The 26889-nt window shown below is 40.4% G+C and overlaps 1 protein-coding gene across 6 annotated transcripts in view; it reads left to right on the forward strand.

Moving 5' to 3' along the window:
* The window catches only part of opcml (opioid binding protein/cell adhesion molecule-like), a 169771-nt gene that overhangs the window by 89538 nt on the left and 53344 nt on the right, over positions 1-26889 (forward strand). For 4 of the 6 annotated variants that reach the window (XM_079598664.1, XM_079598663.1, XM_079598665.1 and 1 more), the window contains one exon: positions 5872-5947. In XM_079598664.1, the coding sequence (XP_079454790.1) occupies positions 5872-5947 (76 nt within the window). Of the gene's footprint in view, positions 1-5345; positions 5948-26889 lie in introns of those variants that run through there. The other 2 variants (XM_079598661.1, XM_079598662.1) reach the window with 1 other exon arrangement.

The raw sequence follows: 26889 nt of genomic DNA on the forward strand, positions 1-26889 counted from the left end.
AAAAGCAGATGTTTAGCAGAATGTCAAAGCTGCTTTTTCCCATAGCAAGGCTTTTCACACTGTGCTTTGTCGTCCTAAATCCTGCTTTTAATCCAAGAAATGTTGCACTCTCTTCAAGGCCTTTTGCAGCGCAAGCGCCAATCTGAACGGTCTCTAACATGCCGTCTTTCTGTGCAAAAGCTGGTGTAAGCATAGCAGGACAGAGTCGTGCCCTCTGTCAGCGCAGACCGCCAAGCTGCCCGGTCTTCCGCAACGTGATGCCATCGGTCAGGGTCGATGTTAAAGACATTCATATCCCGCTTGACGACATCCTTAAAGCGGAGCTTGGGTCGGCCACGAGGGCGGCTTCCCACAGCTAACTTATGAAACCCTGTATTGCAATGCTAAAAAATTTTAAAAAATCAAATGGTGACTGAAAATACATCAATTAGAGTTTAATTCTTGCCTTCATAGTTTGAATAATCCATTCAGGAAAAACATGATAGCAGTCAGCCATATATATTGTGAGGATGTAAACAGGTCACGTGCTGCGTTTGTCCAATCGTTCACACCGCAAATATGCAAATAAGAACGTTAACCCATGGTTTAGAAATGTACAGTGTGAATTGGTCAGAATTTCCAGGATTAATTGTTAACCGGGGTAAATTATGACGGGTATAAAAATGTGATGCAAGATAACTTACTGTAGGATTCTGTTCATTCAGGGTTTAGAATGACCCAGGTTGTGAAAAGCCCTAATGAAAGTGAATGGTGAATAAGGACTCTATAAATGACAAAACGTGCTATAAAAGCAGCATAAAATATGATTCTAGACATTGTCAAATATCTCGTTTAGTGGTATATTAAAACAATTAAATCATATGGGGTTGGAACGACAATGAGTGAGAAAATGATGGAAAAATATTCATTTTTGAATGAACTATTCCTTTAAATCCAGCGATTTAACTTGTCTGAATGGTGACAGACAAACTTGTGGAGTGTGACAAGCATGAATGGTGCACTCTGGGATCAAGGAGTTCAGAATCAGTCTGTGTCGCATGTCTCAGACTTTGTGACACTAATGAATAGATTTTGTGAGCTTTGCTTCAGTTTTGGTCCTGAAAGGTCAACTGGGGGATTATTCTTTAGCCAGATATTTTTGAAGGGATTCGTTTAAAAAAAAAAAAAAAACACTGAACATGGAAGAAATGCCATGTCAAGAATACAAGAATACTCTGTATTATTACAGGTTCACTTTTTGCCAGTTCAAGCTGACCTTTGTTAGTGCTGTTTTTCATTTATACTCAACAAATAACCTTTGTTAAAAACATTCCAAGCAATTTTAAAGGAAAACTTTAAACTTTTCTACCCCACGGTTAAAAAAACGAAACTGCATGCCATTTGCATGCGGTTGTTCTTTGGCTCTGGTTCTTTCTCATAACTAAAAAGAGAGACAGATTATCCTACTCATCATAAAACATTCACTAGGCTTATGAGATATAAGCAGTTTATGGAAAGGATCTCAAGCTCATCTGAAAACCTAGCGATACCCTTTACTATACATGGTTCTTCCTTGAAAACAAATCCCAGCAACCATAATGAAATGAGTCTTCACAATAGATAATGCTTTACAATGAACTTTGCTAGACAGCTATATGACAATTTATTTGTTCAAAAAACGTACCTTAGGCCTACTCTGTTGAGTAACACAAATGCATCGCTTTTACAACAGCTCAAATCCATCAGTTCTCGCCATCTCTGAAAAATCAAGCCAATGTTGATTCTCATTTTATTATGAGCTCCATCACATTCTTTTTTTTGCCAGCGGACTCTCCTCTGTTCTGAGTTTTTTTTAAAGGGTGATCATCAACCAACCAACTATCCTACCCATATCCTATAGCCTAAAATTATACATTATACTTCTACTAATAATAATTGTGTATTATTCAATATCATACCCAACAGACAGTACTGTTACTGAATGAATCAGTGTTTTTGAATGAATCTTTTGAGTGTTTCAAAGACTCAAAGTCATAAACAGTCACTTGCTCCATTAATGCATCAGTGTTTTTGAACAAATAAGTTAAGTGAATGATTTATTGACTCGCTTATGAAGACAGACACTTGTTTTGTTCCTTGTATGAATCAGTGTTTTGAACCAATCAGTTGAATGACTCAATGACTCACTCATAAAGACAGTCACTTGTGTCACCACTTACGTACCGTGCAGAAAGACTCGATAAACAATCCCACCATTTACGCACAGATTGAAAGAAATTGAAATGATTTGTAGTGTGTAGAATTTTAACTACACACAGTTAAATAATAACAGAGTATAAAATCTAATCTAAAATATGCTAATTTGTTCAGTTCGTCTACAACAGCTCTTCAGGTTTAGCCTATTGTTCAAAAAGAAAGTTAAAGAGCTATTTGTCTCCTCTTATATTGGGGCATGTTGAAAATTAAGTTAAGGCACCAGTGATTGCAAAACATACACACTATTTCAGTGATACACACACAAATATGTGCGGGAGTCACTTTTATTGAGTCTGCATTTGACAAATTGATAGTTTAACGTTAGACACTGCAGACGGGGACATTGAACATCAGGTGACAGTACGAAAGTGAGCGCGCATGAATAGTTTTGAGTGACTCTAAATGCCAACCGGAGATTGAGCGTTGGATTTTTCCAGCTATACCAGCTGTATTAACTCGTCGTCGTCTCCCTCAACATAATTTGCATAACCATGCGGAATAATAATTGACATTTTCAACATAGCTTCTCTCAAACTGAAGTGATTTTAGCCCTCATTCCAATGCATCTAGCTGAATTAATGTTATCCAGCAGGAATGGCTCAACCGGAGTAACATTTTTGATTGAAAAGCTAAAGCGAAATGTGTTTACCTTGAAGACAGTGGCAGCCTCCTCTAACACAGTTACTGACTCCGATATGATCGCAAAGTCTGCAGTTGCCAGAGATTTAGTTGTTGAAATAGTATGCTAATGTCCTAGTTTTCTGGCCCAAATTGCTTTCGACCTTGAGGTTAAATATGGACATTTGCAGTGCACATATATAAGTATCTTGCCATTTGATAAGAAATTAAGAGATAATGAGCAAGATATGATATGCCAGAGTGCATTTAGACTAGAGGTGTCATACCACACTAATATACTTTGAAATAGTTCCATTCTCGCATAGCTGGGTTATTACTACTATTTAACAGTCATTTGTAAGTCACAACTGCAAGATGTGGTAACTTGCTAATATGTTTATCAAGTTGATTGGCATTTTAAAATATATATATAGGAAACTAAATCAAATTCACAATCTAAATTCTGATTGGATCAGCCATATTCAAAGTATAATGACTGTAAAATCACTATAAATACACACACTGTATAGGCTATTCTATATTAATGTGGCAATTCTCTACGTTCCAAATTGTGTTACATTATTTAAAGGGTTGCTGGCCATTTTGGCAAGAAGAAAAAGAAAAAGGTAAGTCATTTGGATTGGCAGATGGATCGTTGGATAAATATAGATGGATAGGTAATTCTAAATAATTGCAGCCTTTGCAACTAACAGTACAGAACCCAAGCACAAGGCAGACAGGAGTTAATCAAAAGTGACTGTAGTTATATCGCAAAAAGCCTACGTGACCCACTTCGTGCCATATCTGTCTCTGTAAGACAACAGTTGATTCACATTTGTATCTTTCTGTGGCTTCTTTCTGTTTCCATTCCTTCATGGTGATCTTTATGTCTGTTTACATTAGTGGTGTTCACTGAGCAAAAAGAACTATGTGTAGAAATAGTCACTGTGCAAGACCTTTTGCTTACAGCTGAATATGCACATAATGATGTAAGATCATCAATTGACCTGCATTGAAATGCTAACTATACAGTTATAACGTAGATATGAACTCATCATGACCCATTCAGAACAAAAAAAGCGAAATGAAACAATCTTTCATCCGCCCACCCAAAGCAATGGGATTCAACACAACTGAGCTTCCTCCAGAAAAACAAAAAAACACAGAAAAACAATTAAACAAAGAAATATAATTGGCGCATTGCGTGTCTACAATGAGGGTAAGACTATTTTGTATGCTTGGATTTTCCACATTTTTGCTAAATCAATCAGTTCAGGTGTTAAGGATCAGTAGACTTCTGTTGTTTTTCCCCTTCCCAGAATTATCATCAAATCAAGAGTATAATTTTCAACACATTACACTGAGGCATGGATTCACAGTACTAATTAGCTAAACTGATCTACAATTTGCTTAGGTCAGCCGGGTTTTAATTAAAAAGCAGTTGAATCAAATAAGCTTTTCGAGCACCAGGTAACATCAGAAGGAAGATATATATTTTTTAATTAAATCTTATCACATGCCATACTTTCACTTGGCATGTTCATCATCATCATCATCATCATTTTAATGCAATGATCTCTGTAAAATGGTCAAATAACTCTTTCCCACCAATAAACCCCCTTCAATCCCTTCTCTCCCCGTTTCTTTTGCTGTAATGAATCTACCATCAATGTAAACATAAACTAGTTTAGGTGGAGTGATTCATTTAGGATTAGTTAAAGACTGTGATGAACATGAGAATGCTAATCCAGGATAAATCACACACCACATAAATATATTTGGATACTGATCACTGTAATCTCTTATGAATGAAGTGTAATGGAAATATGCAAATAAGGCTAAATATGATGCCTTTAACAATTGAATGTTGCTGAAAATGATGTTTACCATAGGTCTGATTGCACAATCACATATTAAAACATGATTAAAATGTTTGGCTGATGTTGCAGTACTAATCTGCCGGAAAAAAAGAGAGAAATATTAAAAAACATCTTAAAGCAGCCTAGGTGGTTTGCAGTAAAATAGCCAGGCTGGTCTGTTTTCTGGTTTTACAGGGGTTTTGGAGGGACGCTTTTCACTTGGTCTTGATGGGAGACAGGCTTTCGACCATCTAAACCAGCTGAAAACAATTTAGTATGCTGTAATATATAACATATAATTTGAAAAAGCACACTAGGATGTTTGGTTATATATCAGGACTAGGCTATATCTTTAATATAAGGAAATGCTGCTTTAAAAAAATGGTACTTTTTTTTATTGTGCGTCATTAATACCATTATGATATATAGATATGCTAGATGAAGTAAATATTTTCCTCATTCCCTGTGTTGACCTCAGCGCGTGCACTGTCTGTCTTCTCCGCATGCGTTCACCCCGAGTTCAGCTCTAGTTGGGGAGAGACAGAAACTGATGTGCAGTCAGTTTTCTCACCTATCCGAGCGCGAGAGCACCACAGACCGCGCGTCGAGCGCGTTCTCTCTGTCTCCAGGAGTGTTTCTGCCTTTTCCCACACAGCACACAGTCAACCCCGGAGCTGTTTACGCACTGAACATCCTCTCGCAGTTGCGATCAGTTTGTGCGGGTCCTATTAAAGTGATTTTGAAAACGACAAGGATCAGAACGAGGCTGAAGCATCTTTAAGAGCGCGCGCATCTCTCTGAGAGCGCGAGCAACATATGTGCTGCCTCTGAAGACTCGGTATAGCACCTCTGTGTGTCTGAAAAACGCTTGAAAATACGTTTCACCCGAACGCTGAAAACTTTAAAGGAATATTTATGAGCATTTGAGTGGATTTTCTGTCAGTAGCACTAAGTAATACTCGTACTTTTGGAGATATTTAACGGACGGAATACGAAGTGAACGCTGCGTTCCGAGGGGAATCGCATTTACGCTCCTTCAGTTATACGGTTCTTCTGTGCGGAGTTTTCTGACGAAAAATGGGCATAACTGGTTATTTTGAGCTGCAGTGGAAATGCCTGGTTGTTGTGGCTCTAAGACTGCTGTTCCTTGTGCCCGCAGGAGTGCCAGCGAGAAGCGGAGACTCTTATTTAAAGGACAACATCACTGTCAGACAGGGAGACAGTGCTGTCTTGAAGTAAGTCAATGATTATATATTTTTTTACATTATGAGAAGTGTATGCGTTTCATGTTGTTCCTTTTCATGTTCTGCTTTTTGGATCGTCTTGCAAGATTGTTATTTGTGTAATCAATGATGTGGTAAGAAGGTTAAACTTCTTATTTAAGCATTCCAGTTTCAAATGAGTTACAGCTATACGTTTTCGTCTTTACTTTATATTGAAATATAAATATTGTTATTAATCTGGCTGTGTTTGCACAGCTAATTTTTTTTTCTGCTGGAGTTGTTTTGGGAATCCGGTGTGAGATGCGATCTGTCTGGTAATGCAATCAGCATGCAGTCTCGTCTATGCAATCAGTTTTGGTGGCCTATTTAGATAAGTAGCCTAGTTCATCAACAAATCAAATTTTACTTCAACTCAATTCTCTATTCCCTCTCTTTCGGTGAGCTCCCATCTCGCTCATCTCTGCTTTTTCATTCCCCCTTCCTCTCTGTCACACACACACACACGCACACGCACTCATTTGTGGACGCCCACATGCACTTACAGTAGCATCATTGTTTTCTTACTTTTCCTCTTTTTATTATTCTGGGAAGTTATATAAACGTGTGTGAACAGGCAGTCGTTATTCCTGCATGGGGAATTGGAGTAAAGTAGCCTGTGTCTCTCCTTCGTTTTCGCTTTTTCTCTGCGCGTGGTACCAGACGCAGCAGGGGACGTTTTGTGTAGCATGAGACAGTGGCCTGTGCGCGTGTCGTTTGGCTCCAGAACCTTTTTCCAAAAGAATGTTTGGAACAAAGCTGCAAAACATCTCTACTCATGACGCCAAAAAATCCGTCGATCTGTATAGATCATTATAGAGAAGTTTGATGCATGAATAAACCTGAATAAAGAGTCATTCATGAATGTCCCTTGTTTTATGCTAAATATGCATAAATGCACGTATGGAATAGATAGATAGATAGATAGATAGATAGATAGATAGATAGATAGATAGATAGATAGATAGATAGATAGATAGATGCACAATTCTGGATAAGTTGAGAATCACCATTTTTTGTTTTAAATAAAGATCACGGTTGGGGCAGCCTATTTAAAAAAAGATTTAATTAATTCGAATTAATTCAATTGAATTGATTCAACAATGACTCACTCAGAAAGACTTCACTTGCTTCATGAACCTTTTTTTAACGAATCTCTTGAATGAATGGTTCAATGACAAATACATTGGCTGCTTCTGAAAGCCACTTGACTTGTTGCCTCACTGGCAATGACTTTTGTAGGCAGCGTTAGCGCTCAAAGGTACCTCACAAAACTGATTTTGGACAGGCTTTTGAGGCAGGATAATGGTTAAAAGATCTACAACAGAATAGAAAGAGCTTTGGTGATAGCTAAGCGAATATTTAAGTACAATAGTAATTTCTCGCTAGAAATGACATCAAAAGTGGAAAACGCTGGTCAAAAACGTACATTTACACACAAACTGACCATCAACCGCAACTTGAGTCAAAGTTTAGTTTCATTGAATGGAACACAGGGTTGTGGGATATCAAAGGCAGTGAAGGATACATCTATGCTGGCTTTAAAAATCGATCAGATGAAGGTATCTCAGGAGACAAGAAGTGTAGCTATCATTGAATTCGAACATGCCTTGATGCCTTCATACCTCGGAACGCATCGTCTGAAGGCAAACATTTTAAGCTTTCAGGCACAGCCATTTTTTAACAGTCACTTCTTGGTACAGTGCTTACTTGCGTAACGATGTCATTGATACAGTCTTTATTTGAATTGTCAAGTTTAATTGCTACCATAGACATCAGTGTTTATATCTGAACCATAAACCTTTATTAAAGTACTTTTGAATTAGCAGATTTGAATGTTTCGCTGTGATCGTACTTGTCAAAGGTTTAATAGACATCTGGCTGAATTGTTGTCATTTAGAAATAAGAACATAGGTGTTTAAATCGGTGATTGCGGACTTTTAATGATTAACCGTGCAGCTCTTATAGGTCAATGGATGGATGTATGTATGGATGGATTGCATGTCTGATTGACACTTTATTCCATCAATCAAAAAGTGAAATAGTAAATACAGTGGATGAGAACTTCATAAACCTCCATATGTGTGCACAGAGGAACTAAGCGTTGCTCATTTATTCGTTTAGTCTTTCCATTGTTGGCTGAAATGTTTGGTGTTGGGCTTAATTATAAAAATACTTGTGGTTTAATAAACCTGTCGAAAATGCATAACCCTTTATTTTCTTGAGGAAACAAAGACTGAAATGTTTACATTGCTTGTGGATAAAATTGGTTAATAATATGATAGCGTTACTCTTACTGACATCAACATCTCACTGTCAACTGTTAATAACCAACAAGCCAAATATTTGTCAGAAGGTACATTAGTTATTCATTTTGTTAGCAATATTGAATGCTGCAAGTGTTGACTTTTGACTTTCCGATCTGTGAACTGTGTTAGACTCATGTCTGACAGACACAAGAGGATCTCTGGACCTCATTTCTTAGTCCTTTTTTTCCACTTGAAGTCCTTCCACTTGAGAATTAAATGTGTCATACCATCTGTCAACCCAGAGTGCTGCTTTACCCCCCTCCCTCTCTCTTTATTTAGCCATTCAAATACACTTAGATTTTCTCAGCTATGTGGCACACTTTGTGTTGGTTCTTCCACTTTTTATTCACACTTGCATTAAGCTCAAACATAAACCATCTCCATGTAAGAACAGAAAACATCTGGAAATTAGTACATTTCCATATAGCAACATTATATAAGTTCACAATTCTATTGGTGTGTGGCAAAGCACATTAAGCACATCTGTTTTAGCACTGATTGCCGCCAGTTATGTATTTTACTTTTGATCATGAGTTCAGCTTCCCCATAATGGAGAACTGTTGAGACAGCCTGTCACAAACACTGTCACAGTGATGGCAGAACGCTCTGCGTGCCCCAACTCCTCCGTATCACTGATTCAAATGGCGACTGTTGCTGTGTGCCTGTGCACACCTGCAGATGTGTGGTGATTTATCTATCCCCCAAAGAAAAGCCATTTCAACTCAGCCAAAGCAAATGAAGGGTGGCAGACTTTAGCCAAGCCAGAAGCCATGGTTTCTACTTGGGAAAAAAAAACTAGACATTTCTAAGGCAGCATTTTTCCTCTTTTGTTTTTGAAGGAAAAACACAACATTGTGGCAGAGCCTGTTCACTCTAACCGCATGTGAAAGGTTGTCACTTTTTTGATGCACTGAAAAAAAAAACCCGTCTGACTTATCGGTGTAGTGTGAAGCTGTAAGCTGTTGCATTCTGATAGCGTTTTAAAAATACATAAGCAGTGGTAGATTGATTGACAATGTCTTGATGTCAACAAATTATTTGAATACTGACTGATGTTTCAGTGCATAATTTGCCAGCAACACTTACATTTTTTGTTGTTGTTGTTGTTGGCTTCATGAATATTAAGTGCGTAATTAATAGAAGTAATGAGATTATTCATCATCTGGTGGCAGAAGACACATCTATCTATCTATCTATCTATCTATCTATCCATCCATCCATCCATCCATCCATCCATCCATCCATCCATCCATCCATCCATCCATCCATCCATCCATCCATCCATCCATCCATCCATCCATCCATCCATCCATCCATCCATCCATCCATCCATCCATCCATCCAAACCTTCTCTAGTAAATGTTAAGGTATAGCCACTATAATCACAAAGTAATTGCAGATTGATTCAAACAAAAAGATGGATAATCTACTTTTCCAGATTATTTAACGTGTTTTCCAATATCCCTGTGTTGTCACAGTGAGCAATATGTGCAATGAAAAACAGGTTGTTTACCCTGATCTCTCCAGTGACACATCCAAGCAGTTTAATGGTATTTCTAGCTTTTATTTATAAACAACCAATTATGTTCATCCCTCAGGAAACACTTTTATGGCCGTAAAAATAATGTTAATGCCAGTGTAGGAGTTATTTGTTTGTACTTTATTAAAAGAGAGGAAAAAGAGCTGTCAGTCAGAGCATCCTAAGTCAAGAATTCAATATCACTCTTATTAGTAAACTCATTGATCATAACCTGAGGTGTTTGGCTAACAGAGAAGCTTAATCGCCTGTCCTTTCTTATTCAGTTTATTAAACCCGGTTTGATTAAATCAAGAGTAACAAGCACCCAACACAAAAGGAAAGTGGCCATAAGAGAGTAAAAAAAGGGGAAATTGTTTATTTAATAATATCTCTTAACTGCTGTAAAATGTTGAATGCAGATCTGTCTAAGCCCTGAACAAGTACCAGCACCACTGATGGAAATCAAACAAAGCACTACAACATGTTATTAATTGAACTGAGGGTCCTTCTCTGAAGCAAGCCGGATGATGAAGTCTTAAATGGACGCCCCCTGACCCGACTGTCAAAGTGACAGATGGTTGAAAGCTTCTCACAATGGTGATCTTCCTTATCAACATTACAGCACCAGGGATTTCAGCATAGTGTTTCCAGCAAAAACACAACAGTCGTTTCACACAATTATATTATCTCGAACAGGACAGTTTTGATAGGATTGTGCTGAATTGAAACTACTGGTTGTACACAGTGGGAAGGTTGATGGTTTGTTAGTGGTGTTTTCTGTTTGTACTTCATGTAATTTTTGCCTGGGTCAGTAATTTTGTGGAACAAGACTCTTTATAATGGCACTTGAACTCAAGTATTTGTTTTAATCTGCAGGGTATTTTAAGGACTAGTTCACCCAAAAAGAAAATAATTCGGTCATCATTTACTGTACATACCCTCATGTTTCAGACCTTTATGAATTGCTTACGTCTGTGAAAAAAAACAACGTTTTTTTTGGTCCAGAAAGTGAATATATAGCGTCTAAAACATTACTGGGCCCCATTGGTTTTAATTGTATAAATGCTGAGACATTTTTCAAAATATCTTCTTTTTTTTCTACTGCATAAGAAAGGAAATCATACAGGTTTCATGCAACATGAAGTGAGTTTAAAATTTTTGGGGGAACCTCTTTTACATAAAGTGCACAAATCACAATGAGGGTGAGACTCAACAATCAAATATTTAAGAACAAAGACTCAGTTAACAACACATGAAGCACACAGTAACTGTAACAAAACGCATAGGGCCAGATTTACTGAACAGGGCAAATAGCCATGAAAGCGCAATTGCAAAAAAGCGCAGATGGGAGTTGAAAGTTCTCCGCGTGATCTACTGATGACGCGCAAATTAATGAACACAGACGCATCATTTCCATAATGACCAACACAATCTACCAGGTAGCGTCTGGTTTAAGATGTAACCTTTTTGGGCGGCAAATAAAGGCACAAATGCCTCTAAATTGACTGGCGCAAACCAGTTAATCACAGTGCATGATTCATTTTAATACTCACCTCCCATAATTTTGCGTCTGAAAGAGAAACTCCTTCAAATGCATATGCAAAAATAACTGCGCCCATGCCTTTTTAGCCCAAATGTTTCACTGTGTGTCCTGACAGTTGTTTTTTAATGCCAAAAGAGGGATTACTGGAGCAAACTGTTAAAATATGGCCCATACACTCTTAAAAATAAAAGTTTGCTTTCGCAGTGATGCCATTGAAGAAAAATGTTAGGTTCCTCAAAAAAACATGGATGTTAAAAATTCTTCATGGAACCATCAATGCCAATAAAGAACCTTTAATTGTAACCAGTGTAAATATTGTAACAAACAGTAAAAAGTGAACAGTAAAGCAGTATGTTAGCATGATTTATTCCTGCCCCAGGACATGCTGGTAACTGTACATTTTCCCTTAGCACAATTGAATCGAGCAATTGCATTAGACGGTGTGAAATAAGCAAGTGTTTCTTATATTCTTCCCTATTCTATTCCAAGTCCACCCACTTTGAGATTTGATGCATGAGTATTTTGTTCATACTTTTTCAGGCATGAATCTTTGGATGAGGCAGATATGCTGGGAGAGGGTGCCTTTATCAAAGGCGTACCTGAGTCACAACCATAGGCAGTAAAGTTAAGCTTAGGTTGTGTAGGTGTGTCCTCTGCATGCACTATGAATATTTGTTTCTGTAAAAACACATCTTTCAAATAGATTTATTGCTAATTGGATTCATACAAACATCAAGCTGCTGTTCACCCCATGCAACACCAGACAAATGATTTTTAAGAATTGTTATTTTTGTATATATAAAATAATATAATATAAGCCAAATCATTGGCTTAGAGATACACATGACCCAGTCAAGGCGAATATTTCCATTTCTCCAGCATCCAACATGTTGATTACGAGAAATGATTTTTTGCTTACCATTTAATCTGCCCTGACCTTAATATGTGGCCTTAGGAGATGATCAACAATATTTGCTTCACCTGTGACTGGTCTAATGTTTCGGCTCATCAGTGTAATACTTTTTATACCCCAATATGTGGTCCCAACCAACAATCCTGGAGCAGCAAATCAGAATTCACTATAATTATTAATAAATTCATAGAGGTAATATAGAGATAATCAATAAGTGATGTGATGATGCCACTCTGCTGTTAAATTATGTATTTTAGTGAACATTCTAAAAGGGACTCTATTGTCATGGGATGTGAGCGGTCATTGATGTTATTCTTTGTGGAGTGCACAGCTCTCATTTGTGTGCCTTAGGGTACTCGTCTTATAAAATTAGCACAGGAGCAAGGACAGGCCATACAGTCTCTGTAATGCTCCACCAGTCACTGTCTTATGGGTGCAAGTTTAAGGTAATGCTTCTAATGATTTGCACACTAGTGATCTGAAAGGTTCTGGTTATTACTTAACAGGTCCAATAAGCAGCTTTACTAAGCTAATTTCAGATTTAAATTTCAGTTTTTATATATAGTATATAAATAATTATATGAAAATGTTTTTTTTTCACAGATAGTTAACATCACTGCTTGGTATTACTGTCATGATGACTGAACACGGAAACAGGGAGCAAGTGCGAACGCAAGGTTTATTCAGACAATACTCAAAGACAGTGCAAGCAGATGGTACAAGGTGATGCAGGGACTTCGATGGTCAGGATCCGTGGTGATGTGAAGTGAAGAGGTGGCGGTGAGAAGACAGACGAACTCCGACACGATGAACACGAAGATACAGGAACACAAGGCAGGAATCAAACACCGGAACACCAACACGAACGACATCAAACAACGATCTGACAAGGATGGAAGGAACAGCAGTGAGTATTTAAGGAGTGAGTGAGATAGCTTGCAGCTGGTGATGATGATGATCAGCTGAAGTGGATCAGGTGATGTCACACATACACGCCCACTTCCCACATGCGCTCACACCACAACATAAACACAAGACTAGAAGGAACAGAGCATGTGTCTACCGTGACAGTACCCCTCCTCCTAAGAACGCCTCCTGGCGTTCCCAGGCTCCTTTACCTGCCGATTGAAGTCATCGATAAGGGAGTGATCCATTATGTCTCTAGCAGGAACCCAACTTCTCTCCTCCGGACCGTAACCTTCCCAGTCCACCAAGTACTGAAATCCGCGTCCCCTCCGCCTAGAGTCCAGAATGCGATTAACCGAATATGTGGTCTCCCCATCTACGAGTCGCGGTGGGGGAGGAACCGGGACAGGCGGATTAATGTGAGAATGAAACACGGGTTTAATCTTAGACACATGAAAGGCGGAATGAACCCTCCTGTACGCGGGAGGTAATTTGAGGCGGACTGCCACTGGACTAATGATCTTAGTGACAGGGAACGGGCCAATGAATTTGGGTGCAAGTTTATTAGAGACGGAGCGCAAAGGAATGTTCTTAGTAGAAAGCCACACTTTTTGACCCACGACGTATATCGGAGGCTTAGACCTGTGGCGATCGGCCCTAGCCTTGGTGCGCGCCCCCACCTGGAGTAGAGTCTCACGGGCTCTAGTCCAGGTGCGGTGACACCTCTGGACGAAGGCGTGAGCAGAGGGGACCGCAACCTCGGATTCCAGACTGGGAAAAATAGGTGGCTGGTAACCTACACTACACTCAAACGGAGATAGGCCCGTGGCCGACACTGGTAACGTGTTGTGCGCGTACTCCACCATAGAAAGTTGTTGGCTCCATGAGGAAGGATTCTTAGATACCAAACATCGCAACACCCTCTCCAAATCTTGGTTGGCTCTCTCGGTCTGACCATTGCTCTGGGGGTGAAACCCAGACGAGAGACTAACAGTCGCCCCCAGAAGTCTACAAAACTCTTGCCAAAATTTGGACACAAACTGGGGTCCCCTGTCGGAAACCACGTCCGTCGGGAGGCCATGAAGCCGAAAGACGTGATCTACGACCGCAACCGCCGTCTCCTTAGCTGAGGGTAATTTGGGTAAGGGGATGAAATGGGCTGCCTTCGAGAACCGGTCCACCACAGTCAAAACGACCGTGTTCCCTTGAGAGGGTGGGAGGGCGGTGATAAAATCTAGAGCGATGTGGGACCAGGGTCTCGAAGGAACCGGCAGCGGCTGGAGTAACCCATCTGGAGGTCGATTAGAAGTCTTACCAGTGGCACAAACAGAGCAAGCCAAAACAAAATCGTGGATGTCGCAAGCCATACGGGGCCACCAGAATCGTTGCCTGACTAAAAAACTAGTACGATTAACTCCTGGATGGCAAGCCACGTTGGAACTATGACCCCACTGGATGACGTCTGAACGTAATTCCTCTGGCACAAATAATCGATTCGGTGGACAACCGGGCGGAGGCGTTACCCCTTCTAGGGCCTTCATGACCCTCGATTCGACCTCCCATGAGAGTGTGGAAACGAATAGCGTTTCGGGCAAAATACACTCGGGAGTAACCGGGCGCTCGGAAAAATCAAATATACGGGACAAGGCGTCGGGTTTGATGTTCTTGGAACCCGGACGGTAAGATAGAGAAAAATCAAAACGTCCGAAAAAAAGTGCCCACCGAGCCTGCCTGGAGTTCAATCTTTTAGCAGTTCTGATGTATTCTAGGTTCTTGTGATCAGTCCAGACGATAAAAGGTACCCCCGACCCTTCTAACCAGTGGCGCCATTCCTCCAACGCTAACTTGACTGCCAACAACTCTCTGTTACCAATGTCGTAATTACGCTCAGCCGGGGACAACCGATGAGACAAAAACGCGCAAGGGTGCATCTTGTCGTCTGAAGGGGAACGTTGGGACAGCACTGCTCCTACTCCCACCTCTGACGCGTCGACCTCCACCACAAACTGACGTGAGGAATCAGGGGCTACGAGGATGGGGGCTGAAACGAAGCGGCCTTTCAGTTTGTTAAACACAGCCTCGGCTGTGTCAGACCACCTGAACGCCGTTCTGGGGGAAGTCAAGGCGGTCAGAGGTGCGACTAGTTGGCTGAAGTTGCGAATAAAACGCCGGTAGAAATTGGCGAACCCCAGGAACCTCTGCAGGGCCTTGCGAGAGTCCGGGGTTGGCCAATCTACCACAGCCTTGATCTTCTCAGGGTCCATCCGCATCCCCTCAGACGAGACGATGTATCCTAGAAAAGGGACAGACTGTGCATGAAAATCGCATTTCTCCGCCTTGACAAAAAGCCCATTCTCTAGCAACCTCAGAAGCACTCGTCGAACGTGCTGCACATGCTCCTGGAGAGAAGATGAAAAAATCAATATGTCATCCAGGTAGACATATATGAACTGATCGATCATATCTCGCAGCACGTCATTGACCAGTGCCTGGAAAACTGCTGGGGAGTTGGACAGCCCAAAAGGCATAACCAAATATTCAAAGTGCCCCCTAGGGGTGTTAAAAGCAGTTTTCCACTCATCTCCCTCCCTAATGCGAACCAAATGATAAGCGTTACGCAAATCCAATTTTGTGAAAATGGACGCTCCCTGCAACCTCTCAAAGGCGGAGGACATCAACGGCAAAGGATAAGTATTCTTTACCGTGATGTTATTCAACCCTCGGTAATCAATACAAGGTCGCAGAGAACCGTCCTTCTTCCCCACAAAAAAGAACCCCGCCCCCGCTGGAGAAGAGGAAGGGCGAATGAACCTGGTTGCTAGAGAATCAGAAATATATTTCTCCATAGCCTCTCTCTCTGGGACAGAGAGTGAATATAACTTGCCTTTAGGCGGAGTCTTACCTGGCAGTAAATCTATGGCACAGTCATAGGGACGATGCGGAGGGAGAGAAGCAGCACGAGACTTACTGAACACTTCCTTCAGGTCCAGATACTCCGCGGGCACGTTAGACAGATCCCCTGTTTCCTCCTGAAACACAGAAACAGGCACAGACGAACAGGCAGACACAAGACAAGACTTATGACATTCCTTGCTCCACTCCAGCACGGTCTTATGGTGCCAGTCCACTCGGGGGTTGTGTTGGATGAGCCAGGGATGGCCAAGGACGACGGGTGCAAGGGGTGAATCCATGATGTAAAATGAAATAGTCTCTGAATGATTGCCAGCAGAAATAAGGGTTAGGTTCTCCGTGGTGAGGGAAATGACGGGAAGGTCTTGTCCATTGAGTGCGTGAACTGCTATTCTGTGTGTGAGGGGTTTGAGGGGAATCTGAAGTTTCCGTGCAAAAGTGTGGTCCATGAAATTACCTTCGGCCCCAGAATCCAAAAGTGCTCGACAGTCGTGCTGGTGGACTGACCATCTTAGTCTTACCGGGAGGAGTGTGGATGTAGATGATGTCGGGGATGAGGTCTTCCTGGCGGAGATCCCACCCGATAGTAGCCTCAAGTTTACTATCGGGCTTGGCCTTTTACCGGGCAATTATAAGCCAAATGTCCCGCTCCACCGCAATACAGGCAAAGGCCCTGGGACCTCCGCCTCTCCTTCTCCTCCCGGGAAAGCCGAGCTCGACCCACCTGCATGGGCTCGGGATCGTAGACGGGGCTGACCACGTCCCTGCCGCTGGATCTCGGCTCGTTGAACCCTCCGCTGGGGTGAGTGGATGGAACCCGACGCTCGACCCTGGACAGCCGAGCGTCCACCCGCAGCGCCAGATCGATAAGTCCAGATAGTGAGGTTGGAAGATCCAGGGCGTAGATCTCCCTCTGGACGTGGTCAGCCAACCCATGCAGGAACATGTCCCACTGCGCCTCCTCGTTCCAGCCGCACTCCGCCGCCAACGTCCGGAATTCGATAGAGAAATCTGACACCGATTTCTCTCCCTGGCGGAGCTCAGCCAATGTCCTGGCGGCCTCTCTCCCTGAAACCGCCCGATCAAAAACCTTCCTCATCTCCTCTGCGAGGGTCTGGAACGAGGCGCAGCATGGGCTCTGGTTCTCCCACACCGCCGTTCCCCAGAGTGCCGCTTTCCCAGTCAGTAATGTCAGCACGAACGCCACTCTTGACTGTTCTGTACTGAAGGTATTAGGCTGGAGTGCGAAATGCATAGAGCATCGAGTGAGAAACGCTCTGCAAAAACCTGGTTCGCCGGCATACGGTCCTGGAACTGGTAGGCGGGGCTCTGACTGGGAAGGGTTCACTGGAGGTGTAGGGGGAACGGCCGGTGTGGGCGGCGCAGTGGGAATCTGTAGGCGTTGGATCTGCTGGGTGAGCTCGGACACCTGCATCACCAAGGCTTGCACTGCGCGACCCGTGTCGCCGATCTCCTTCTGTTGAGAATCCATTCTTCTAACGCTGTGGTGAATGAATTCCTCCAGCGCACTTGAAGAAACGCTCGCTGCTCCCATCGGTTGGTCAGATCGTTCTGTCATGATGACTGAACACGGAAACAGGGAGCAAGTGCGAACGCAAGGTTTATTCAGACAATACTCAAAGACAGTGCAAGCAGATGGTACAAGGTGATGCAGGGACTTCGATGGTCAGGATCCGTGGTGATGTGAAGTGAAGAGGTGGCGGTGAGAAGACAGACGAACTCCGACACGATGAACACGAAGATACAGGAACACAAGGCAGGAATCAAACACCGGAACACCAACACGAACGACATCAAACAACGATCTGACAAGGATGGAAGGAACAGCAGTGAGTATTTAAGGAGTGAGTGAGATAGCTTGCAGCTGGTGATGATGATGATCAGCTGAAGTGGATCAGGTGATGTCACACATACACGCCCACTTCCCACATGCGCTCACACCACAACATAAACACAAGACTAGAAGGAACAGAGCATGTGTCTACCGTGACAATTACAGTAAAAATAAATGAATGCACAAATTATGATACTGCAGTATCACGATCATACAATAATATATATTGTAGTCTCAATAGGAATTATGCATTTTCCAGATGTTTTGTATGGACATGAGGATCTTTCATATTCAGATACCGTATAAAATGTTTATACTTGCGAAAGATTAATTCTCTAGGGTTTCAGAGACAGTGAAGTTGTATATTTACAGTCTTTTCCCCACCATACACAGGTCTTAGAAAAGTGTGGCAACATATGGTTGTGTTTTGGTGATAGTCCCAATAACCCCTTTCACAGATATAGTCTTTACTGGTAAATTACCGGTAAATTACTGTTAAAGATCTTGTGTGAACAGGACCTTTTCAAAAATACTGGTAAATTGGTTCCGGCAATTTACCAGTAAGGGAAGTAATAATGTGCTCCGGTAATGTGCTCTGTGTGAATGCGGAATGAAGATTACCGGTATGATCACATGCCGAGGTCAGAACGCGCTGACGTAAGAAGTCTGCTTTGGGCCAATCATAAAGTTCATGAGATGACGTGATTACTCAGCGCTGTTTACAGTAGGCTTTTTAATAGTATTTCTTTTGTAAATATGCGCAAGATGATCATCTTTGACCGCTGCGCCCAGTCATCTTTTCCATTCATCAGCAAAAGCGTGTTCTGTTCATCATTTCCTTTCCTTAAGCCTTTCACTCAGACATAAAAAAAAAAGTCAAATTGAACAGATATTGAAACTAAAGCTCTTCACCTCATGCGGGCGAAGAAAGACAACGGCGCAACGTTAAAAGCCAGAACGTGTTATTGAGCATGGCAATATAAATATATTTGGTCTTGGCTGACTAAGGGCCCTATTTTAACATTCTGAAATGCAAGTATCAAACGCGAAACGCAAGTAACTTTGTGGGCGGATCTCGGATTTCTCGACGCATATCTAAAATGAAGTAGCTACATTACTCATAGGTGTGGTTTTAGCGTAACATGCAATAAACCAATCAGAGCGTCATCTCACATTCCCTTTAAGAGCAGGCGCGCTTTTTCCATGGCGGATTGCAATTATACGGGCGGATTTGCCAGGCGCACGCAACTTACACGATTTCGCAGTATTGACGGACAACCCACTTTGTCAGATGTCCTTATATACCTATGCCTTGGCACTATTGATCCAACAGGTTTGATCCGTCATTATTACAATTAGCCTTAATAATTTGGTTAAATGTGTAAGCTAGATTTATGCCTATTTTTTCCACATCTTCATGGACACCACAATGATTTCCCTCGTGTGGTAATATTTTTCCTTGTAATACGTCTGTGTAGATGAGAGAAGCAAAGTGTATGCATGTTGTGCACATGCTACATTATGGCCAAGCATGCACCCTTAAAATAGCATCTGAATAACGCGCCACTGTCTTTACACTAGGTTTTTCCTGGTCAGTGGCGGGATTGTTTTCTGGAACTGCAAAATAGCACCAGTGAACGTTTGCGCCGGAACACACCCTCTCTTTTCGCTGAACCGCCCCCCGAGCGCAAGTTCATTTCCTAATTTACCTGTGGAGGGAAAAGTCTGCTGTGCGTCGGGTGCAAAATAGGAATGAGACATGCATCGGTGTACAAAGTCAGTTGCGCTGGGTGCAAGATAGGGCCCTATATCTGCTACTCTGCTGTCAATAAATGTATTAGCTACAGCTAATATATACACAGACGCTGCTGTGAGCATGTAAGATATACTGCTGCATAAATAGACATACATCTATCCCGTAGATAATTCCGTTGCAGATCTAGGTAGGTGGAGCTGGGGAAGGTGGAGGGTTTCAGATGAACTCTGACTATTTAACCCCCTGGGGTCGGCGGTCGCGCCGGCGATACCAGCTCGCTTTTTTTCTTATCAGTGCAAAAGAGACTCAACATACTGTTGATTTTGATCTTACATATAAGTGTTATACATCATTCGATCCTGTTAAATGTTGAGCAAGCAATCTTATTGGCTGCAGGATCAGCAGAGGCCAATCATCTTGTGCCATGCAGTAATGATTGTTTGCATATTGCATGTAAAGGACCTATAAGTCTGCACCCTTTAGAGTTTATGACTGAACTAAATATATACTCTGATTTGGGGTAAATGGGAAATAGATGTGTAACTCCTCTTACTTTAGGGTTTACTTGTGTCTGAGAGGTCACTGGCCTTTTCTAACTTTTGCTCATCGATATAAATCAAAGCCTTGCAGACATCTTCTATGATTTGCTTTACTCCCTCTCTGGAACAGACAGTCCAGTCACTGTGATTCTCCATTCTCAGTTGTTGCTGAGCAAATCAAATATTAATGCTTTTCCAGTTTTTTTTCAGAAGATGTGGCAAGATTAAACTTGCTTCACTAAAATAACAACAATCTAACATGACTTTTCACCGTAAGCTTTTTTATGATTGATGTATTGCATTGTGACAGTTTTGATATCTCTGTACTCCTATCAGATTATTCTGAACATTTTGATTCAGCAAGTATTCTGAAATCGGATGCTTTGCAGTTACGTGTTTGTAATGTGCGAGAGAAGCTAAAGTCAGTTTTTAAAACTCATTTGCAGTTCTATCACTTGGAACAAAAACAGGCTGAGACATGTTCATAATTTCATAGTCATGTAGGTTCACTCTGTCTGATTTATTTGCATCGTTAACATACACTGTGAAAAAACAACAATTTTTCGAAGTTGTAAATAAAACAGACATTAGTGAATTGTGTTTTCAAGAAAATACTATTTCAGTCTTTCTACCATACTTAAATTTCATGTTTTAATTCAATGTGTTACTTGTTTCTTTGCAATGATTTGTGAAATTTACTAGCAATTTCTGAGTGAAAATTGTTTCAAGTAAATCCTACACACAAAAAAGTGCTAAGTGCATTACAATTTTTTTCCCCCAACTTGGCTTTTAACACTGTTGTATCAAATGCTGATTTGCAAACGGAACAACAAAGATTATATTACTTTATAATATTCTTTATCACTCAGTGTCTCATTGCACTCTACATTAGAAATGACTCTCAGTAATGTATCCTGGGGACTGCCAGAGAGCTTGTGTGTTTTTAATTTTTTAATTTGACATTCACACAAGCTTTCTCGGCACAGTTTACTGTAAGTGCCTAAAGCACGTATAAAGACAGCAGATGCACTTTGATGTGCACTGAAGCCTGCAGCTCAGCATTGACCAATATTGACTGGCCGAGAGAATAGCTATGCTGTCGAAGGCATGCGTTGCCTTTAGGGACGTTAAAAGCATTCACACTTTGATTATCTCTTAAATATACTGTCTGATATTTCTGATGCAATCCCCTGAAAGTAAAAAGCCTTAAATTGGTCTTCTTTAGTATTGATTTAATACCCTGCATTAGTAGTCACAGTTTGTAGTCAAAGTTTTGCTGACTTTCCCCAGTTTGCCCTGCCTATTTTTTTGCTTCTGTGCTTGCTTTATATAATGCACAATGATAAAGCATTCTCTGCATAAATACATTATAATAATATGAATGTGAAGGGTGCCTTTTTTCTTACTTTTTGATGTTTTCGCAATATTTGAAGCTGTATTTATCATAGGCCCATGAGCCCTGAGAGTATATGCAATATAACCCCCATTGTGCAAAGAATGTTAATATATACTGTATATTAAAATTCTATTTCGTGTGTATCCAACTGGCTTAGGATTAGACAATAAGTGAATAAAGAAATAGAACCATAAACCATATTTTTAAGTTGGCTTGGAAACAACAATGTAAAACGTAAAACAGCTGTGATTTCACATATTTTGGACACTTGTGTGTTATAGGATAAATGTGCATTTGTTTTAACAGGAAGTGTTTTTTTTTTTTTTTCATCGGTCATGCTTTGGAGGCTGAATCAGGGAAATAACAGCTTGTAAAATGTGTGTAACTATATTTCAATAGCCCTCAGACTCTATTTGTCTTAAGTAATCGTGATATGCATACCCTCAGCTGGAGCGCTGAACATTTTACCGGTTCGCTTCAGCTCGTGTCTGAAGTTCTGATAAAAGCAGAAAGTAGCGAGGCCAGTCTGTGCAGTTATTCAGGCATAGATCCTCCAGACCCTGTCAGTTTTACCTGAATCTTGGCCTCCTCTTAATTCTTTCTTTAAGCTCGAATGGATCTTTGATTGACCAGGGCCAACAGCAAGATAGAGAGAGGAAATACTAACTGCTGGCCCATCTGTCTAAATGTCAGCGGTTGTAGGTGGGCAAAAAACTGCCCAACTCTCGGAAGGTTTTGTTTGTTGAAGTGTTTATTTTTTGACATGTAGCAGTAAATCTGTGTACCTTGTGCTTTATATCATTTTTCCCCCACATCTTACATACATAAAAGGGATAGTTCACCCAAAACTCACCATATTGTTCAAAACCTGTATGCTGTTATTTTCTTTTCCATGGAATACACTAGGTGAATTTTTGAAGACTGCTCTTTTGTCCAAATAAGAATTTGGACTATTTTTTTGGTGTTTTTGTTGATTTTGAGGCTAACATGCACTGTTGTTGTGTGACTGTGAAGAAATAAAGTCATATGAGTTCGGAACAACCTGAGGGAAAATACTTGATTGAATGTATGGTATGAATAAATAAAACAAATATTTTTCCCAGTGGAGAGGAGATACACATATAAGATACCTCATTTGTGTATTGCTTTTATATAATAGTTCAAAAGACAAGTATGTAAACAAGTAAGGAAAAAACAAAGAGTGTCACATAAACCCTCTTGTGTGTGGAATAACTTTCTTAAACAAAAGTCCAACATTGCTAGTTTGAAAGTAACAACCATTACTTTCAGAATTGACAGTTACTTTGTCTGTTTTCGGTCCGTCAACGAAAAGAGCGGTGTTTCGTTCCTGAATGAACTAATTGGTTTTATGAATGATTCAATGACTCACTCATAAACACTTTTGCTCGTTTTGTTCCTTAATAAATAAGCAGTTTTGAACAAATTGGTAAAATGTGTGATTTAAAGTCAGTGACTTACTTATAAAGATAGTAACTATACTGCCTACTGGTTTAATGATGTAACTGCAGAAAGAGTCTTTGAATGACAATGTTTTCTTTGAGATGATAGCCAAAACTGGGCATGATGAAGTAGCAGTTTCTAATTTAGATGCCACTCACACTAACGACATTTCGGAGTTTAATAAAGTGACCTCTGGGGGGGTTTTCTGTAGACATGTGCAAAATGAGATTAATCAATGTACAAATATGCATTTGTTTTGTAGAAAATTAAAGGTTTGCACTGGAACAAAGGAAAAATGAATAGCATGCACACCCCTTTTCGGGTGACCTTTTAATACAGATTTCATGGCGTCTGTAATTTCAATATGAAGCAGAACAGGAACAAAAGAAACTCAAATGCAATTTAAATGGAATAGCAATTGTTTCCTCACAAGACTGGATCTTCATATACTGCATGTACAGAGCATAACGTATCACTGCCTGGCAGCGCAAACCTCAGCTTGTGCCCTCATTTCCTTAGAGGTGCAAATACAATCTTTTTGCTTTCAGCGCTGTCTGTGGTATGAGTGTGTGTGCGTGAGAACTGATGAAGTGCCAGGGCTTCCAAAAGGAACACGAATGGGCTCTCAGGTGTTTCATAAAAGATTGCGGTGCGGTTTTAGATTAGTGTGCATCAGGATTTCCTTTGAAGACAATGGTGTGGTAATTAGGTAGAGTTCTGCAGTAAAAGTGGACTTGATTGTATCAGGGTCTCCGAAGAGCATCATCAACAAAAGCCCAAAGTACTGCAAAGTCAAGCACTGGAGTTCTTCTGCTATCAAAAACATTAGGAGACTTTCATAAAGCAGGAGGCTATCTAATGACGCTCATGATCAAATACTTTTATTGCAGTTTCATGCCCTGGCTGTTATGTAATGCGTATAGTCTCAGCCTCATACGGCACATCCACTGTCCAACCAGTCAGTTCGCTGACCGTCTGATGCTTATTGCACACATCTGATCTGACCAGCTACATTAATAATGAGTTTTAAAAGTTGGTCATTGTAAGATTGGAAATAATTCAAGACGTTTTCTTTTACAAGGCCTGTAGTCACAATGGTTGAACAATAGTGGAAGTTGTGATTGTCTGATTGGTCAGTTTGAATATCTCACACCTGGGTGTTAGTCACATGGTCGGGGGAAATGACAAAACAAGATTGTAACTGTTGTTCTGTCTCTTTTCGGATGCTGGCCTGCTCTTGAGCCAAAGGCCCTCTGCTCTCTCTCTCTCTCTCTCTCTCTCTCTCTCTCTCTCTCTCTCTCTCTCTCTCTCTCTTTCTCTCTCTTTCTCTCTCTTTCTCTCTCTCTCTCTCTCTCTCTCTCTCTCTCTCTCTCTCTCTCTCTCTCTCTCTCTCTCTCTCTCTCTCTCTCTCTCTCTCACACACACTATTTTGTAACCATTTTAAGTGTAAACATAACCTTATTTCGTCACGTTGAACCTTTTTAATTCATGGAGTCAGATGAAAACGAGATGGTTGCATATGAGAACATGCGTCTTATTTAACTAGAACATTTAAGACTTGAACATGCGCGTCCTTCACCGGTTTCGCTGGCCGGAAACCGGAAGTTGGGCCAATCAGCCGAGTCTTACATCATCTTACTTGTCACTTCCTGAGTGGGTGGACTTTGGCCAGAATAATCTCCATTGAAGTCTTGAAAGTCTTGCATTTACAGTAACTTATTAGCTTACCGCATATTGTGCTTTTTATTCTAACTGGCTTTGTGTGGATTAATTTCAAACTCACGTCTGGTGGAGAGATCTGAGGTTAAGTGCTCAGCTCAAGGGCACAGTGGTGATAGAGCAGGACTGTGATATTAGTAAGTCCCCAGTTCCTGTCCCACTCCTGCTCGGGGCTGAACCTTTGTGTCCGCGGTTCAGAATCTTAACTATTACGCGACTACAAGCCATGTATTTGCTTGACAGAGAGTTTGACATCTTGAGAGCTAAATCATCTCGAGGTGAAACCTCACAGGCAGCTTGGAGGGGCTATTGTTTTCCCTAGGAATAAAATGTGCTGTAATTAAACTGAAATGGGTTCTGACTTCCTCCATGTATGACTGCCTCAATTTTCATTTGGGTGGTGTGTGAGTGAGCTGGATAGATTTTTAATGTATATGCAGCTGTCAAAAAAGTCTCATGGATTTAGGGGAAATGGATGGTCGCAATCCCAAAAAATGTGATTTTTTTCTAGGAGTGGAAAATAAAATTTATATTATTATTCTATTTATTTTTGCCAACTAGTACATCCATCTGAAAAATGTGTGTGACTTTCAGACACCTTTTTTTCCTGTTCATTCTGTGCCAGTTCTATAAGTCTCATTTGTTTGCATTAATTAATGCATTGAGCAATATATTTTTACAGCAGTTATTAACCGTTGTTAATGTTGGTAATAAAAATGTTCTTGTTCATGTTAATTCACAGTGCAATAACTAATGTTAACAGATGCAACATTTGATCTTGATAATGTATTTGTAAATGTTGAGATAAACATTGACCAAGATTAATAAATGCTGTAGAAGTATTGTTCATTCTTGTTAGCTAATGTATTTAACTAATGTTAACAAACGGAAACCTTATTGTGAAGTGTTCCCAGTTCACCACTGAACTTCTGCCCTTAACTTGTGTACTGGCTTAGTAAATGATTTGTTCAAACCAGACATGTGTAACTTCTACTAATGTCTATCATAAATGTTTTTTAATGTGGAATTATTCATTAAGTGTACACCTTGTAAATAAGATTGTATTTACACATGTGATATGTTTTTAACACTGCCATTCAAAAGTTCAGTAAGCTTTTTTTTTTATATAAATTAATAATTTAATTATGCAAGGATGCATTAAATTGATCAAAAGTGACAGGAAAGACACTTATATTGTAGCAAAAGATTTCTATTTCAAATAAATGCTGTTATTGCTGTACTTTCTATTTATTAAATAATGTATTAGAAAATGTATCCACAAAACGGTTTCCACAAAAACATTAAGCAGTACAGCTGTTTTCAACATTGATACACTCTAGAAAATGCTGGGTCGTTTCAACCCAAATTTGGATCAAACATGGACAAGCCCAACCGTTGGATTAATTTCATTAAATTTTGAACCCAACGGTTGGGTTTGCCCATATTTGACCCACATGTGGGATGAAACAACCCAGCATTTGGGTTGTGCAATGAGTGTAATAAGAAAAGTTTATTGAGCACCAAATCAGCATAGAAAGATTTCTGAAGAATCATGTGACACTGAAGATTAGAGTAATGATGCTGAAAATTCAGGAATAAATTAGATGTTAAACTCTATTCAAATATAAAACCGCTCTGTTTTTACTGTATTTTTGATTAAATAAATGCAGCCTTGGTGAGCTTAAGAGACTTCTTTCAAAAACAATGAAAAAAACATTTTGAACAGTTGTGTATATTTTTTTCACCAGTCTTTCTTTAAATGTTCTTGAACGTGCTGAATGAGTGTTCTTTCCACATAAATGTTTTCATACATTTTTACACAATTACTTTAAGAAAAAAACAAACATTATCCTCACCCTGTGCCTTTTGGAGGTGAAACTGAATGAAGTAGAAGTGTGTTATTGGAGTCGAATGTGAAGCATCGCCTTCTCACTCATGAAGCATGCTTCTGTCCTTCACTGCCTTTATTTTTAATGGCAAGGCTTTTGACTCGGCTTTAATACTTTAGGAAAGAACGTAAACACTTCTGTCTGTAAGTCTTCTCAGGATGAGTTTGCCTGAAGAGGGAGAAATTGATTTTCATGGAAGGAGA

Source organism: Phoxinus phoxinus (assembly GCF_949152265.1).
Source record: "Phoxinus phoxinus genome assembly, chromosome: 23".
Taxonomy (NCBI): Eukaryota; Metazoa; Chordata; class Actinopteri; order Cypriniformes; family Leuciscidae; genus Phoxinus; species Phoxinus phoxinus.